This window comes from Rhipicephalus microplus, chromosome 5 (assembly GCF_043290135.1).
Source record: "Rhipicephalus microplus isolate Deutch F79 chromosome 5, USDA_Rmic, whole genome shotgun sequence".
NCBI classification, from domain to species: Eukaryota; Metazoa; Arthropoda; class Arachnida; order Ixodida; family Ixodidae; genus Rhipicephalus; species Rhipicephalus microplus.
In genome coordinates, this window is record NC_134704.1 from 31,427,915 (window position 1) to 31,445,084 (window position 17,170).

General features: G+C 44.1%; 3 protein-coding genes across 3 annotated transcripts in view; 1 reads left to right on the forward strand and 2 right to left on the reverse strand.

The window, feature by feature from the left end:
• Positions 1-17,170, forward strand: part of LOC142817717 (uncharacterized) — a 146,366-nt gene that overhangs the window by 60,449 nt on the left and 68,747 nt on the right. The gene's annotated exons all lie outside the window — the stretch shown is intronic.
• On the reverse strand, positions 6,988-11,508 carry Snx3 (sorting nexin 3). Its single transcript, XM_037425803.2, has 4 exons — positions 11,133-11,508; positions 10,964-11,059; positions 10,673-10,797; positions 6,988-7,204 (listed from the first exon to the last, which is right to left on the reverse strand). Exons 1-4 carry the CDS (start codon positions 11,304-11,306, stop codon positions 7,099-7,101), a joined length of 501 nt encoding a protein of 166 aa, XP_037281700.2. The 5' UTR covers positions 11,307-11,508; the 3' UTR covers positions 6,988-7,098.
• Positions 14,723-16,873, reverse strand: IntS11 (integrator complex subunit 11). The gene has a single exon (XM_037425802.2). It carries the CDS (start codon positions 16,724-16,726, stop codon positions 14,963-14,965), a length of 1,764 nt encoding a protein of 587 aa, XP_037281699.2. The 5' UTR covers positions 16,727-16,873; the 3' UTR covers positions 14,723-14,962.

The following is a 17,170-nucleotide window of genomic DNA, read 5'->3' on the forward strand; positions in this document are numbered from 1 at the left end:
ACCTTAAGGACCTATACAGGATGCAGCAAGGCTCCTTGGTCAAACCAGTCCGTTTTCTCACAAGAAAACATGTATATCCGACAAACATTGAGAAGATGGGTGTAAGAACAGCAATCCAAAGCAATATCTATTCGTATTATTACCGTACTGTGATATTGCGTTATCTGCAGCACACTCCAGCTCTTGGCAGAGAATGCTTAGGCTGGCCGTTTGCTGCAGTGAATAAATATTGTGCTATTGTAGTTCCACTTGATTTACTTTTTATTTTCGTTCTTGACTTTATTTTCACTCTTCTAAGCCCTACAAACCTTGAAGGACAAAATTTTCACAAAGATGAGCACTGCGAAGCTCCACAGAGCGACTAGCGTAGTGACTTTCTGTGACGGAGCGTAGTGTCAGAAGCTGGCGCCGCCTTGCGGCAGTCCGGTAAAACACGGTGGTCGCGGGTGAACAATAGGATAGCGGCCGACGTGCCAGGCATCTCAAAGTATAGGAGGCGTTGGTGAAGTGCTACGCGTCGCATTGTACATTGTGTAACGCTGCTATAGTGTTCTAGAATAATTCTAGAACACTGCAACGCTGCTAAGGTTTCCGGCCTCTTGTGTCGACGCGAAAAGCAGCGGGTAGTAGCATATCCTGATTTTTTTTTTTTTACAAAGGGGGAAATAGGGCCAGTGATAATTTATGTAGGTTCGTGCGTGCATTTGCATGTGTGTGTTATACACATGCAAGATTAACATTTTACGAAGGTGATAAGGGACGATGTTGAACCCCATCCCCCCTCCCTGGCTACGCCAGTGGCAGTCGGTAAAGATGCAACTGCAGTAGGTGTGTAAAGCCTGTCACTACAGCCAACGGAAGGAAGAACTGAAACTAGGAAGAAATCCTTCAATATACAGTAGAGGGTGTCCCAAGTAACTTGAGCCAGAGTTTAAAAATATGCCAGAACACGTAATTACGACGCGACCAAATACATTTTACTCACCGTTGCCTGGAGTTAGACTATTTTTTCTGTTCTCAAATATTGTTTGATTATATATGTTTAATTAACTAACTTTTCCAGAAACGACGATAAAAAAATTCCAATGAGAAAGTTGGAGATCGGTTTGAAAAACGTCCGATTAGAGAGTTTAGAACTTTATATCGGTTAGATATAAGTGTTTTCTTCTAATTACAAATGCCCGCGAAACGCAAAAAATACTACGTAACAAACCCGCTTGAGCGTCAGTGCGCACAACGATTCTAGTGCTCCTTAACGTTCTGCGTACGAACGACACGCTTCCCTCGCACCGGTCTATGACAGCGATAAGCAGTCACAGCAGTTATCATTTTTGTAGCCGATAGCAAAACACGTTCATTATAAAGCCACCACCATCGTTGTGGTTTGTCACGTGGTATTTCTTGTATTTCGCAGGCATTTGTATTTAGCAGAAAACAGAAAAAACACTAATACCTAACAGATATAAAGTTCAAAACTGTCTAATCGGACGTTTTGCAAAATTATCTATGACTTTCTCATTGAAAATTTTTATCTTCGTTTCTTGAAAAGGAAGTTAATTAAAAATATCTAATTAAACAATATTTGAGAACATAAAAAATTGTTTAACTCCAGGCAACGGTGAGCAACATGCGTTTGGTCGCGTCGTAACTATGTGGGACACCCTGTATACAGTGTAACTGTGAACACTGTAAGCAGTGTAACTGAAGGAAGAACTTAAAACACAGTGAATTCGCTTCTCAGTTCTGAAGCAATATTTCTATTGTAGACGACCTCTAAATATTATTATTTTGTCGTCACTTATTCTGGGTAAGATGCGGCATGTAGCTGCAAGGAAATGTTAATTGTTGAAACAGCCTCTATTGAATCAATTATCTTCACATAACTCGCTCAAGCTCTTGTGAGTGCTTGAGCGAGTAGTAAAAACGTGTTTACGCTAAAGCATGACGGCGCCTTGCAGCACAAAATTATTATACAGGAAGTGTTGAGTACTTTTGGCTGGGTGGGCTTTCAATTCGTATTTAACATGTTTTTTATAACAACATTTTATGAATAAGTGAGGCAGCAGTTGTGCAGCCACACAAAAGAAATATATCTATATGGTGCCACTGAAAGTGAATAAAAAGAGAAGGTATACTTGAAGCAATGTGCCCCTATTACCTTATTCTTTACATGAATTATGCATAATAATAAAGCTACAAAATAGCAGCAAAAAAGCTATGTGTAATGCATTTGCTGAATTATATACGGAGTTATAAGCATTTTATTTACTTATTTCCTACAATTTCGCCACATTGTGCAAGTTTTACTGCATGACAAAGAGCCGATCACAAGTTATTTTCTCATTGTTTAAGTCCCAAAACCACCATATGACTATGAAGTTAATTTTTTAAACATGAAAAATTTTATATTTCATCTCAGAAGTAATATCATGACGTACGTATGTATATATATATATATATTTCGGCAAAATATAGAGCTGTGGCTGTTATGAGCTCTACACATACACTTCCTCTATAATTTGTACCTAGGCAGCGTTTTCCAAAGTTGTTGCGGCTAACCAGAATTCCATCTCGTGGAGATTCTCGCCCGCAACCATACCACTATCTCCTGAGTGGTGCATGAAAAGACCGACTGTGCACCTTGAAGTGCCGGGGATATCTAAAAAGGCAAGCCTGTCATCTGCAGCACTCAAGCAGATCTCACTGGACCTTTTGCATTTGTCGTATGCTAACCGAATTCATGTTTACACGGACGGTTCGGTCTCGGGAAGCTCGACAGGTGCCTTTGTCATACCATCTCGATCAATTACCGTCAAATTCAAGACATCACACGTCACGACATCTACGGCATCCGAGCTCGCCGCTGTGGAGTTTGTTACGCAAGAATCCCCTAGTAGATGGGCCATTTTCTGCGACTCCAAGGCAGTCCTTCAATGCGTGCGAAGTCTACGACGAGGAAACTACCACCAGATGATATATCGTATTAATGAAATTTGTCATCGCACTGCTGATCAAGGACACGACATTGTTTTACAATGGTAGCCGGGCCACTGTGGCATCAGTGGTAACCAGTGGTAACCACGATGCTGCCCGATGTGCCCACGATGGAGCGCCCACACTGTTAATACCCTTGTCAAGAGTAGACGCAGCTAGAGAACTTCGTCACATCGCGCATAATGCCACGCTTGCGCTCTGGAATTCTCCACCTAACTCCAATCATCGCCCTAAGAATCTTAAGTCATTACTCCAGAAACAACTGCCATCCAAGATTTCTCGACGTGACGCTACAATGCAGTGCCGGCTGTGGACTGGGGTAGCGTTTACGAAGTCATTCAGCCATCGCATTGGCATGGCGGATTCATCCATGTGTGAAAGCTGCAACTGTATAGAGACTATTGAACATCTCTTGTGCCACTGTGCCCAATTTGATGAAGATCGCCGGACTCTCCAGTGTGCCTTGAATAGACTCGATGACCGGCCATTTAATGAAGCAAAGATCTCGGGAGCCTGGTCGCGCAGCACATCAGCACAGAAAGCCACACGAGCCCTCCTGAGATACTTGTCAGCAACTTCATTGAAGGACCGCCTGTGAAACTCGGCACTGTGTGTGTGATGCGACATGTGTCTATCTTTCTCTCTCTCTCTTTTACTCCCCTCTCTCCCTCCCCTTGTGTAGGGTAGCAAACTGGACGCATAGTCTAGTTATCCTTTCTACCTTTCCTACATTCCTTCTCTCTCTCTCTCTCTCTGTGCCTCCATAATCACTTATGGGCATGGGCGACATGACCGCTGGATAAAAAAAAAATGGCGCTTGCTTGCTTGAGTATATGTTTTGGCACATACCATGACGGGAGAATAGGCCATTAAACCAGTGGTTAATATAGTGGGAAAAAGGTGATTGAATATTTTTGTGAAGGAAAAAGTAGCTTGCACTAAGTGCAAGATCGGGTCACGGCATAGCTGGCGGGCCAGCTGGTTTTGGTTTGGCTTGGTTTTTGTCCTCTCACCTCTTTCCCACCCTTTGCATGGATATGGTTTTTTTTCTTTCCATACTTTTGTATCCGGTTTTTATCTCCCTTTATTCTATCTTTCTTTCCCTCTCTGTAGTTGTTCTTTAGCCGCCTATATTTTTTTCTCTATTCTTACTTCCATCCATTTCATCCTTTCTCTCCGTACTTGTTCTTCCTTACTCCTCCCCCCCACTTCCCCTTTTCACCATCTTGCTATACTACACAAAACAATGTTGTGCTATGCTCTGCTAGCATGCCTAGACAGCCAAGTGGCTAACACACTCGCCTTCGGATCGCATGTTCTGAAGGTTTAAGTCTTGCGCTGCCAAAAATTTTTCATTTTCTCTTATCTTTATTTCTCTTTTATCTCCATCTATGTACTCGTTCTTTTGCCTATTGAAGGTATTGCATACTCTGCAGAAAACACTGGCACACAAGTTCTGTAAGGGAAGCAGAAGAGTACGAAGAAAGTGCATGCCACTTGGAAAACTTGCAGCAAATAATTCAATAGTTGAACTTACCGATTCGCTGCTCATATGCAGATCTTAAATTCAGCTTCTCCTTTCAAGTCTTCTGTTTTGAATGCATTCACATCATTAATCCCTAAAAACTTGCGTACACTGCTGTTGGTATGGGTGCCAAGTCATCGTGGCATATTTCTTAATAACATGGCTGACACAGAGGCGTAGGCAGAAATTTTTTTGAAAAAGGGGGGGGGGGGGTGAGGGCACTTTAAAATGGTTTGTTTTTCACTCTGTATACCAGACAAAAATTTTGGGGAGGCGGGGGGGGGGGGGGGGGGGGTGGGGGGGGCACAGGCCCAATGTGCTACTCCCTGGCTATGCCACTGGGCCGACGCGCTCTCGTGGTGGTCCATAGATGGTCCCGTAATGTCCACTGTACCCGATAAGGCTTTCATTACTAAACCCAGATTCTGCAAAAATACAAAATATAGTGAAAACTGGTAGAGGAGTTGATACAAGTATCGTTATATCTGACCAACAGTGTGATGAATCTCTTGAAAAATTATGAACATGAATAGCCTTAACAGATCTTCACCATCGACTCTCAGAGTCTGCTAATGCAAGGGTCTGCGACAAAGATATCGACTCGTCGCTGGAGCCATCCTAGGGATCCCAGATTAGGACTAACTCCCACATGCTCCTTTACAATTCAAACATCAATATAATCTTTTTTTTTTAACATTCTCTTTAGATTTTTTGGTATACAGGGCTATCTCTTCCAACAACAAATAGCACTAGAAAAGCAGGAGGTGTGGGCATATTCTTTGAGAAGTATATTACTTTAAAAAAATGGGAGATAACCCATACAAAAATGTAGGCTGCCCTTCCTGCTCTGACACAGGATTGATTGATTGATATGTGGGGTTTAACGTCCCAAAACCACTATATGATTATGAGAGACGCCGTAGTGGAGGGCTCCGGAAATTTCGACCACCTGGGGTTCTTTAACGTGCACCCAAATCTGAGCACACGGGCCTACAACATTTCCGCCTCCATCGGAAATTCAGCCGCCGCAGCCGGGATTCGAACCCGCGACCTGCGGGTCAGCAGCCGAGTACCTTAGCCACTAGACCACCGCGGCGGGGCAGCTCTGACACAGGAGGAAAAGAATATCAATCTATGGTAACCAACCAAGTGGTGCAAATCAAAAAGAGTACAATGAGAGTTTGTTAACTGCCATCATACTGCCAGTAAGTGTGACATTAGATATCGCCGGGGACTGGATGCTATCCGACCAAGAACACTAATGATCAGGGTAGTTTAGTATACCGAGAACACAAGGCGATCTAACCCGTGCAGACATGGTAGCAATGACCAGTGGCCCGTCGTACTAGGCAGCACTCCTGACAGCCCAATGGGCCTTGGTTGAGCGTGCTTGGGCCGTGGCTGCCGCCAATGGGCTCCCGTAATAGGGTGCCCATCCAGTGTTTGTATGGGTGGCCCCTTAAGGACTACTCCCCAACCTCTGTGCATAACTTACAGAATTCAATGTTTTTAACCATCATAAGATTCTGGGCAAATAAAGATGTTCTAAATGGCCTGTACAGCACTGCCGTGGCAAGTGCGTCTACACAGACTGATTGGTTACACTCTACAACTGCCAGCTCTGATCTCTTCCATATACAATCGGCACACACTGGTTTCCACCTACCTAGGTGGTATAAAACACAGTGGCATCTTATGGGTAAGCCCGTAGAAATTTAAAGAATTTCAGCTGTATTTTGATGGGGTTAAACGCATTAACACCCAAGTGCTTATAAACTTACCTGCTCGGAGTACACCAGGTAATAAAGTTAGTTTACCTAGTACCCCAAGTGATAAAATTCATGAAATTTCCACACTATAGTGTGCTACACAGTCGCGTTTACGCTCTGGCAAGTAAGGCAACAGAACTTTTTCAATTAGTCTTGGCTTCCTCTTCCCAATCTGGATCTACCAGAAATACTAACTGAAAACCGATTCTCTAAAATGACCATGCTTTGGTACTGCCAGAAAATGATGCATCAGGACAGTTAGTACAGTTGAATATGTCCAATAAATTTGTGTGAACTAGAATATCAATGCCCAATATTGACCGTCATTTTTTAACTTTGTGCTAATCATGAGATTTTCTCTATTCCCACTCTGCTGCTATTTAACACACCAGACAAGCACATGAAAAATTACAAGCACATTGTGAAAATGTGATAATTTACCATAAGCAGTCCGACAATTACGCTAGTGTTGTCTCCTACTTCAAGTAATCCCACCAACAAGTCAATTGCAATTTCTACCACAGCGGATCAATATTAAGCATTTAATACACATAACCAAGCATTTACAACTTGGACTGGGACACTCTTTTCGTGCAAACCTAACTTTTTCGTTCAGACACAAGCAACACCTGCTCATTTTATCACCGAGCAGGTGCACAACAAGTCTCACACCACAAACAGTACACAACAGTATCAAAATTCAAAGAGAAAAAGGCCAGCTTTATTACATAACATACATATACTCGTAATATATATATATATATATATATATATTTATAAAGACACGTCAAACAGTCTTATCAGTCAACCTCACGTGTTGCGAATCTTTCCAGGGACGTAGTTGCGGTCAATCATTGGTTCCTGCAGAAACATGTGCAGGCAGCGCTCATTCTGGGCAAGTGGATGTCCAGCAACTCTGCAGAGAGCCATCGAGAAACATTACCAATGGTGAAGCAAGCAGAGAAGTTTCAACGAATGTGCAGTACTTAAACAACCACTGCAGTACTACAACAAAAAACATGAAGGACGTTTGAGCAGTGGAAGGAAATAGCGTAATCGAGCTTTTGCAGCATCTTATAAATTGCTGGCTGGCTTTGCTTCTCAGCAGACACTGTTCCACAAAGAAACATATGTGCACTTAACAAAGGTAGTTAGAAACTATACAAAAGTGCCTATTGCAAACAGAGTTGGGAAGTGCCCACTGCAGCATTTTTGCTTTTGTGAATAGGACAAGTATCCACTATATGTCCATAAGGCAACCCGTACACCCCACAAATGCACACTTTGTTGATACTGTTGCCGACTGATAATGATCATTAGTTATGCCATTGTGCTTGCAATTGATGGACCTCTAAACTAACCACTCGTGCACAATGCACATGTTTTGATGCCTGGTGCGATTTTATGCTTCTGCTGCACAATATTGCACTTAGACTCCTCACACTACATGAAGGAGATTGAAAAATTTGAGGGCTTTTTTGTTTGTTGGACGCAATATTAATGAGAACTAGCACTACGCGACATTCGTACAGGAATCTTTTTCAGAACCGTTTCAAGTAATGGCGTAGCTCTGTAATAAAAAAAACCCGCTTGCCATCCAGAAGTCTTGGTTTAGATTCCAACTCAAAACATAGGTTCTGACAATTTAGTTGCATCATGCTGGATTTTAACTTGCGGGACGATGCTGATTTCCCGCCCACAACTTGTGATGCAGACACCGACAATTAAATAGATGCAAAACAAGGACTTCAAAGTTATCTCTAATTATTAAACACCTTTACACTCAAAAGTTATGCTATGAAAGTTTCACATTAGTTATTTCACCACCATAGTATGATAAATTAATCTGGTGACTCAATGCCCAAAGTGTCACTTAAATTTTGCTGCTCAAATATTAAACGACGTCTTGAATTTCAAGGCAAGTTTTCGTGTGTTGGTGACTCAACTAGATTTCTCGAAACTTGTGTCAAGTCTCGTGACTAGCTTGGAAGATAACATATTTAAATTTGCAGATAAGGCAAAGCGCAGGCCCCAATAAACGCGGTCAAAATCTGATGTTGCGGTGACCGGTGTGGCCACTTCAATGCCGCCTCTCCATTCGCATTTTCTCTTTAGGTTTTATCGCTTACCAAGAGTCTCCTTGCAAAGCATGGTTTTCCGTATCGTTTGAGCATAATTTACTAACAAAAAAAAAAAAACGGTCTTCCTAGTTAGTGTCTTTAACGAGACGCAGCAGACATGCCGTGGCCAAGTTCTTCATCCTTGTAAAAGACGATAACATTTGTCACTTTTGCTGCTTTGAACCTCATAGGTGCATGCAAAGCAACTTTTACACTTGTACTAAAAACTCTTACTTGAAATATCATTGACCTGATTTAATTGAAAACCAACAGAATCGACAAAAGTGACAATTGTTAGGCATATTGAGTTCAAAAGCAGCAAAATGCAGACATGCATTCACCCGACATTTGACACTTCAGTAAAACCGGAATCATTTGAACTCCCACTTAGAAACGACAATTTCAAGAACTTCTGCAGCCCCTTGTATAGTTATGTAAATTTGAGGGCATTACATAAACCAGCAACTAGTACTGGCCTGATTAATTATGTGATTTTGAATGTATACGACTATTGTGAATCCCTAAGAGAAACAATGGCTGTGACTTGACCATTGACTTGACTGTGACTTGACTAAATAACCTTCCATGCACCAAGAGATGCAACAAAATGCTGCTTGTTCGTTCGATTGATGGAAAAAACCGCAGGACACTACTATGGAGAATGGCACAAGTGGTTCAAAAGTTCTATTTTCGCCTAGTTAAACTGGACAGGTCGTACTATGTAGTGGGGCCCAGTTGAACCGAGCACGTCTGTCATTTATGAGCCAATGGCAGGAAATTGTTCAATGGCCGTTCGTGCTGTGGTTCTGGGTGCTTTCGTTCTGCTACTACTAGTGTTGGCGGTCGCGCAGTAAAGTTTGGCAACGTTGTGCACGGCAACAGTGACGCAAGACGTTTTGCTTGAGGCAGGTAATTTGAAATGCGCAAACCCGATGCAGACTGCTACAACAAGATTTCATTTAGATATATGCACTTCTTTCGCACAAATTTAACACTACAAGGTTTCTGGACAGTGATTTCAACAATCAATGTCGACTTAATAGTTGGATTTAGTGTCCCTTTAAGCATATGGCATATCTCAAAGAAATAAAAAACTGTTTCTAGGCAACTGAGAATAGCAAATTATAAGCTGTGGGCTGCGCTAAAATGTATAGCTTGTGTGTTCTCAGGAGCCCCGACCACCAATAATCAACGTTTTTTGACTCCGCTAAAAAAAAGTGCTGCAGAGCCCCTTTAATAACCAGCGTTCCCCTGCCAGTCTGGAGTCACAAGATGGGGGTGATGCATAGCTAGTTTATTACTATACGGTCCAACTCACCTTTGAAGCTGAACTAAATGTGCTAGTAGAATTGAAATATAAACCACATAATTAGATCTACACGTGAAACAAGTAATTGATTATAGCAACATGAGGCGTACCAGTGCAAGGAGCCTCATAAAAGAAGTAAACGTGTAGCCCAAAGACTATTCAGGTCAGAATACAGATTTGTGCTGAAGCATACTTGCATATCGTTCAACTTGTCTGGTGATCGTTGTTAGTCATTAAATTGTACAACCATTATCAATTTTTCCACCTCTTTCAACACATGACAAACATACATGACAGTAACTTTTGATATCAAACACAGCAACACTAAGCACAAGGTAGCAGCAATGACCTAGTTGTTCTTGGGCAAAGCATACAAGCATACTAAGTGGGACATACTGATAAGACTTATCATCAAACATAGAATTAAGTGGATTCTGCTAAAAACACAGTCACAATGATTGATATGTTCGGTTTAACGTCCCAAAACCACCATATTATGAGAGACGCCGTAGTGGAGGGCTCCGGAAACTGAGCACCTGGGGTTCTTTAACATGCACCCAAATCTGAGCGCACGGGCCTACAACATTTCCGCTTCCATCGGGAATGCAGCCGCCGCAGCCGGGATACGAACCCGCGACCTGCGGGTCAGCAGCCGTGTACCTTAGCCACTAGACCACCGCGGCGGGGCCACAGTCACAATGCTTAACAGGCAGGCTTTGATGCGAACTGCCAAGTGCATAACGAGGTTTGCCGTTCACAACGCAGTTAACGATGATACTGTGAGGGCGTGTGTGTACTAGCGTAACTAATTACCCATCGGTTACCGAACAAATGACGCCGCTTTGATGCTTCCGGCTTGCTAGTTCGCTGTATCTGTGATAAAACGAGGGGGGCGGGAATCCTCAACCATTCTGAGGGCACGCGGTGAGAAAACAAAAATGAAACTTGTTCTTACTTGTTGATAAACAGCTCGAGCCCCTTCTTGCGCTCCTCAATAAACTCCTCATCGAATATTCCTTCGTCGCTCCGAAACGGAAGCTGCCGTTTCCACGCCTTGCCCGGTAGCGGAGGTACCACGATCTGCACACAACATATCAACGCAACATTTGTAATGGAACTGCAGCTGTCCGCCTCTGTACAGGCAGGCGAGGCGGAGTAACGACTGCATTCTTCTACTCGCCACAGAACCAGACCGGTGTGGGCCAGGTGACCCGCGGGGCCAATGGTCCCCTATCGGAATTCGCACCTTGCTGTCGCGCTCCAGCTCGCTCCTTAGCCACTCGAAGTCGCTGTAGCGTCGCCGCACGGTCGATTCCTTGTTCTTGAAAACGGGAAGGTTGGTCTGCAAACGAGAACGACAGTGTTGAGGCCGCCGACGTGAGGCCTAATCGCCGTGGGGCGTTTCTGCTGCTCACCCTCATGCGAACCTCGTAGTCGGTGTACCGCTTTCTCGCGACGCCGTGCGTCATCGGATTGCCAACGTCGATCTCCAGGTAGTTGGCCGGCGGGGCGTACGCATCGTCGAGGGTTTGCTTCTTGGTCTGCAGTCGCTTTGTAGCATCCTGCGGCGGCGCTGTGTCACTCGCCATCGCACCCACCGTGCGCGGCAACAACCACTACAGAACTACAGCGAGGCTACCGACTCCGCTGTTTTCCGCTAGTGCGCTGCCGGGTGGTCGAGCAAAGCAGGCACACGTCTTGCGACGACTCGCGTATGCTGTAGAGAAACTTTCCTAGATGTCGCCCCGGTAGTGTGCACCACCGAGTCGCAGTGGACACCGGCCCCTTAGCGCCGCCACAGGCGCCCGAAGAAAGAATTGATCCCGCGGCTGTCCTTATTGCTAACATGTGCGCTAAGGTGTTAAAAAAGAAGAGTGAGGGTGTGAGGCCAATTCCTCGTTGATGAAGCCTACGAGATCAACGCAATCGTTTCAGTTCAAAACTGATACAACTGAGATTACTGAAAAGTATTTGAGGCTTGTCAAATGAGTTTAAAACTACTGCCAGTCACCACTAAACTTATCTTTCAAAGTCTGCGCATTGCATTAAGTTAGTCTGTAATGGTGAACTGAGGCCATAAATTTTTTATTTAGGGCACTGCAGAATGGTCATTATTGTTTCATTTGATTTTAGGAGGGTTAGATTTTTCGCAAACCATTGCAAGTGCTGCAGGAAAATGTTCTGGCAAATGCTGACAACATAGCAGCTATTCGTTTGGTTCTATGGTTACTGGTTCAATAGCTGAAAAGCCTGCATTAGAAAAGGCTCCCACTCCAGCTGCACATTGTTTAGTACACTTGATAAGTGCAGCCACTGCACACCTTTTGTAAAGATAGCCAGTAGTACTCAATTCATTGTTTTCTTTAGATTGAATATTTTCAAGGCACAAAAAAATATAAGGATGGGAAATAAGGTTTGGCACATTCATTTGTGTTAAAGAGCTGTATAGTGCAGCGTACACACAGCAAAAACATCGTCTCTACTGCCCTATTTCACTTTTTATACATGGTTGAACACGAAGTCTAACCCCCGTATTCAGAAACGCTGCTTCACTTGAACTTGCCATCGGCTCCAGTGCAGCACAAACGCGTTTTGAACACGCTGTTTTTAGACGGAGCCAAGGCAGCACAAACGCACAGATGCGTTTCAAACACGCTGCAATGAAAGCGGTTTCAAGATAGGAGCGTTTATGAATATGTGGGCAATTCTTTACTTTAAGTGTGCCCTCATTGTAGTGACACACAAACTGAGAATAAAGTTTTGCCCTCCCAAGACTTAAGTTGGCTTGTATGAAAACATGCAAATTAAAGGGTTGGTTTTTGTTCGACACAATATACAAACAGAATTTGAAACCAAGGACATTAAATGAACTAATTCAGCTAAGAAGCACAAAAAAAAATACACAGGAACAAAGCAGAAAATAGACGCACGACAGGCACTTCCAACTATTATCTCCTATATTAGCGTTAGCTGCCCATCTGTTGCTTTACATTAAGTTGGGTTGTGTATTTTGGCAGAACTCATTCAAAATTACATGTGCAATGAATGGCCACCAACTTCTGTGATTGTGTCCAGGTACAATGGCTACACAAGCGAAAGTGCCAAGCAATTATAGAACAAATAGACCATAGTACAGAATATGAATCACTACTACTTTTGCACAAGTTTCATTGGCCGCTTATGCCCGTTCTACTTACGATGCCCAGAACATATTAAAAAATCGACCACCATTCCGCCCTGCAAATGTTAATGTCCAGCCACACATGCTGATGGTGACGTGTTTATATTACTTCAAAGTAATGGTAGTGTTGAACAGTTTGTGCTTAGTATGGTAGACCATGATTAGTTCCACAACCATTTTCAGCAACACAAGTTTGTTCCTCTAATCGAGCGTTGTATTCACGCTGTTTTAAGGTGTCTCATTACGATGGTCTACCAATCACAGGCTTATAATGAACTGAATGAGTTGCTAGATGCGTCTCCCATATATGAAAATAGAATACGCACGGGCAGGAGGAAGGGCCACATGATGTCATTCAAATCTCTCTAAAGCTCTCTTCTGAAGTGCGAGCAGCAGCAGCCTAATACCAGGAACATTTGGGAGGCTGTTCCCACTGTTCACTGGCACAGGCACCTCATCACCCAGTGTGTGGTTTTGATGTTTGTTTGTTGGTTTGCTTTATTGAAACGAATACTGAGCTCTATGCTGTATGCCCGATAGCAAAGGAAAATATTCCATTTGCTTGCAATTACTAAAGGTCCCGTTGATGACAAAGAGGTCAAATTATATATATATATATATATAGCGATGTGACAATATATATATATATATCATCAGTCTCACTATGCCCACTGCAGGCCAAAGGCCTCTCCGGTGATCTGCCAATCAACTCGGTCTTGTGCCTTGTGCTTTCTGCTGCCACGCTATAGCTACAAACTTTTTAATCTCATCAGCCCACCTAACTTTGTCTACCCTTTGTGTGCATGCCTTTGCCGGGAATTCAAGTAGTTACCCTACTTTGGTTATCCTGCTCACACGCTATGAGCCCAGCCCATTTATTTTTATATATATATATACTTTTTGACAACTTGTAACTAATAAAAAATTCAAAGAACTTGTGTTTAGTAGCCTTCAACTTTTAGAATTGAACAAATAAAGTTGGTCAACTTGATCTGCTGTCTCAAAGGTTTACATGGACAGAAACAGAGGAGATCTGCGAGGCGATTCATAAGCTGAACCATAATATGGCTACTTGTGTAAAGGTACATTGGATTCAAGGCCATGCTGCGAACCCACACAACATTGCTGCTGACCAGCAGGCGCACTGCCCTCCAGACATAGACCTTCTAGCCATTTCCCTTCGACCTCAGCCCCTAAACTTACTCCATACCCGTAAAAATGTTATCCGGCAGGATACACGTGCTCCCATTCCACCGTGTGTCTGCTCTCTCCCCCCTCACCTTACTAGGGCGGAAGAAGTTGTGCTTAGGAGGCTTCGGGCAGCGGTAGCCCTTACAACAGCCGTTATATCGTCATGGAACAGGTCACATTTACGAGCTGGTAATATGTGTCCGCATTGTCCCACTCCAGCGATTCAAGCAGATACATACCAACTTTTATGGACATGTAAAGGGTTGCAGCCAGAACGCTTCCATTACCTCGCTCAAGCCGGCCTTCGCTACAGCGACACCGCCAGTTACAACCGCTGGATACATGAAAACAGATTCCACAAGACACTACTTCACTTTATACACAACATCAGTCTAACAGCCCACATTTAACAAAAATATTATGCCTTAAAGGCAAGTCTTTGTTGCAATAAAAAAAGAAACATAGATAGACAGATATAGCTGCTAATAATACCTATAGAACAGTGCTGGTGGCATCAACATTCGTACAAATGCATATTTATGATAATGTTATAACACAGAGAGGTGGAGTTGAAAAAAAATTATATGCAAAAGGTGGTGGTGCTCAGCAGGCAAAAAAAAATTCTTCCAGCACTTCAGAAAAGATTGTATTCATGTATTTTGCACAAATTCATGTATCAATGAAAATTAAATGAACTGAAGCAGAAAAAGAAAGAGGAACAAGAATAACAAAATCCCATGATCACTGGTAAAATAAAAACAGAAGTAAAAGTCAACAAATATAGACAATCTGGCAATCAAATTGATCTCTTCTGAGCCGCGATAACCAGATTTAGACGCAGCCATCCCATCCAGTTTCTGTTTGTCCGGAACCTCACACTGCAGCCATCTCCTGAACCAGACTGAGGAGATGGCTTCCTAGGTCTTCGTCTTGCAGAGTCCATGACACACATATTGCCCTACTCGAGGCGTCATCTTCTTGCCCACCCACTTTGACCAATGCTGAGGCAATAGCAATAGAGCCATCGGGCAGCAGTTGCACACCTGGCAGCCGATCCCTCAGACGGGTATACAATGCGTCCGCCAATACAGCCCTTGGAGAAGCTACGGTAGTGGTAAAGCGTATTTGATGGCTCGTCAAACCAAGTTCCTGCATGGCCTGTCTAGAGTCCAGTAGCCGCACTCCACGATCGTGCATTACAAGAGCTCCGTGGATCAACTTCGGTCGCTTGCTGTCCGAGCCCAGTGCATGTTTGAGCAATGGCACCGCTACGTCGATGGGCACCGTGTCAGGTGTCTCGATGACCACAGTCTCGCCATTAGCTGGCATAGAGCAGTCGATGGCAAACTCTTGCCGAATCTTTTTGCGCAGGAAGTCCATTTTTCCTGCTTCGCCATGGACAAGTAGCACGTTGGCTGGCTCACACTGCTGGATGAGCTGCATAATGCCCTTGGCGTCAGCGTGTGCACTGAAGGACATGTATTGCACTGACATCTTGACCTCAACAACCTGTCGATTGTCCAGCTCCACCTTGCGTGCACCACCGAGAATCTTGTGTCCTACGGTGCCAGCCACGCAATACCCTGGCATGATGACCATGTTTGCTTCGAAGGGAGCCCACTTCTTGAATATTTGCAGCGACAGCCCAGCATGCAACATCCCAGGTGTGGCAAACACTACCATGGGCCCTGGGTTGTCAATGAAGGCTCGATCGAAGGGCTTAATGTGCTTGAAGTCGAACATGTTTCGCTGCACGAAGGTTTTGCGGATTTTCTGGTTTGTCCACGTGATGAACATCTTGTAGTAGTTGGTAGCCTTTTCGGTGAGGCCAACGGCGAAGTAGATTGGAACACGAAGGTTCATGCGGTCCCAGTACGTTTCAAGCAGGATGCAGAGTTCCTGGGCACGACCTAGTGCAAACACGGGTATGAGAACCTTGCCGCCTTTATCGATGCAGTCGTGTACTTTGGTCAAAAAGTCGCGCTCGCGGCAACGTTTGGAGTCACGTATAGTGGTGGCGTACGTCGATTCGGTGATGAGCAGGTCTGGTCGGCACTTGTCCAACCAAGCTGCACCAAGGTGCCGGTCAGGGGTCATGTTGTAATCGCCGGTGTAGACCACCGACTGGGAGCCAACTCTAATGCGGAACATTGCAGCTCCCAATACGTGTCCAGCATAGTACGCTTTTATCTCCAGCTCATCGTCCACTTGAACAGCCTGATGCAGGTTTACTGCGACCACCTTGCGCATGCAGTCGCGGATCATGGCAGATGTGAAGAAGTTTGTCTCGCCTTTGCGGTCCACAGTGATCTTACGGAAGTCTTCAAGCAAGATGGGACAAATCGCCTTAGTCGGGTGCGTCATGTAAACGGGACCCGAGTACCCCACCATCTCCGTCATGTAAGGCAGGGCACCGCAATGGTCTAGGTGAAAGTGACTTATGATAACACAGTCTAGGTGCTCGTTGAGCGGGCCCTCCTGCGTTATGTAGCTGAAGTCTGGAAATCGTCGCTCGTCGTTGAAGCCCATGTGCATGCCACAGTCCAGCATCACATTTTTGCCGCCAATGCTCAGTAGAATACAGCTGCGTCCCACGTCCTGGCCAGCACCCAGAGGAGTGACACTTATTTGAGGCATATTTACCGGCGTTGTACACTAACGTAGGTGTATTAAGGCCAAACCTCATAAACGCGAAATTGCTCGCGACGAGCGACGCGACGTAGAAGCCAACCACATCCACACGTGAAGTGTGTTAGCATTCAAGTCGCCTTTCTGCTAGCACAAAACAATGTGTTGATCAGGTTCACGTTGCTATATAGAGCGCCGAACCATGCCACCATGCACGCGTTCATGCGCAATTGAATAATCAACAATAGTTAAGAAATGGGTTGTTAGAATACACAAGATTGTGGAATCGTCTAGTGTTATCGTCCGCTGCGCTGTAACGGCACTCAGAGGAAGTTGGGTCTCTTCAATAATACTACGTGTATGCTAAATGAAAGTAATTCAATTGAATAAGAATACTTTTTTATAAATAAGCTGCTTGAACAACAATTGTTTTGCTAATTACGCAAAATTGAT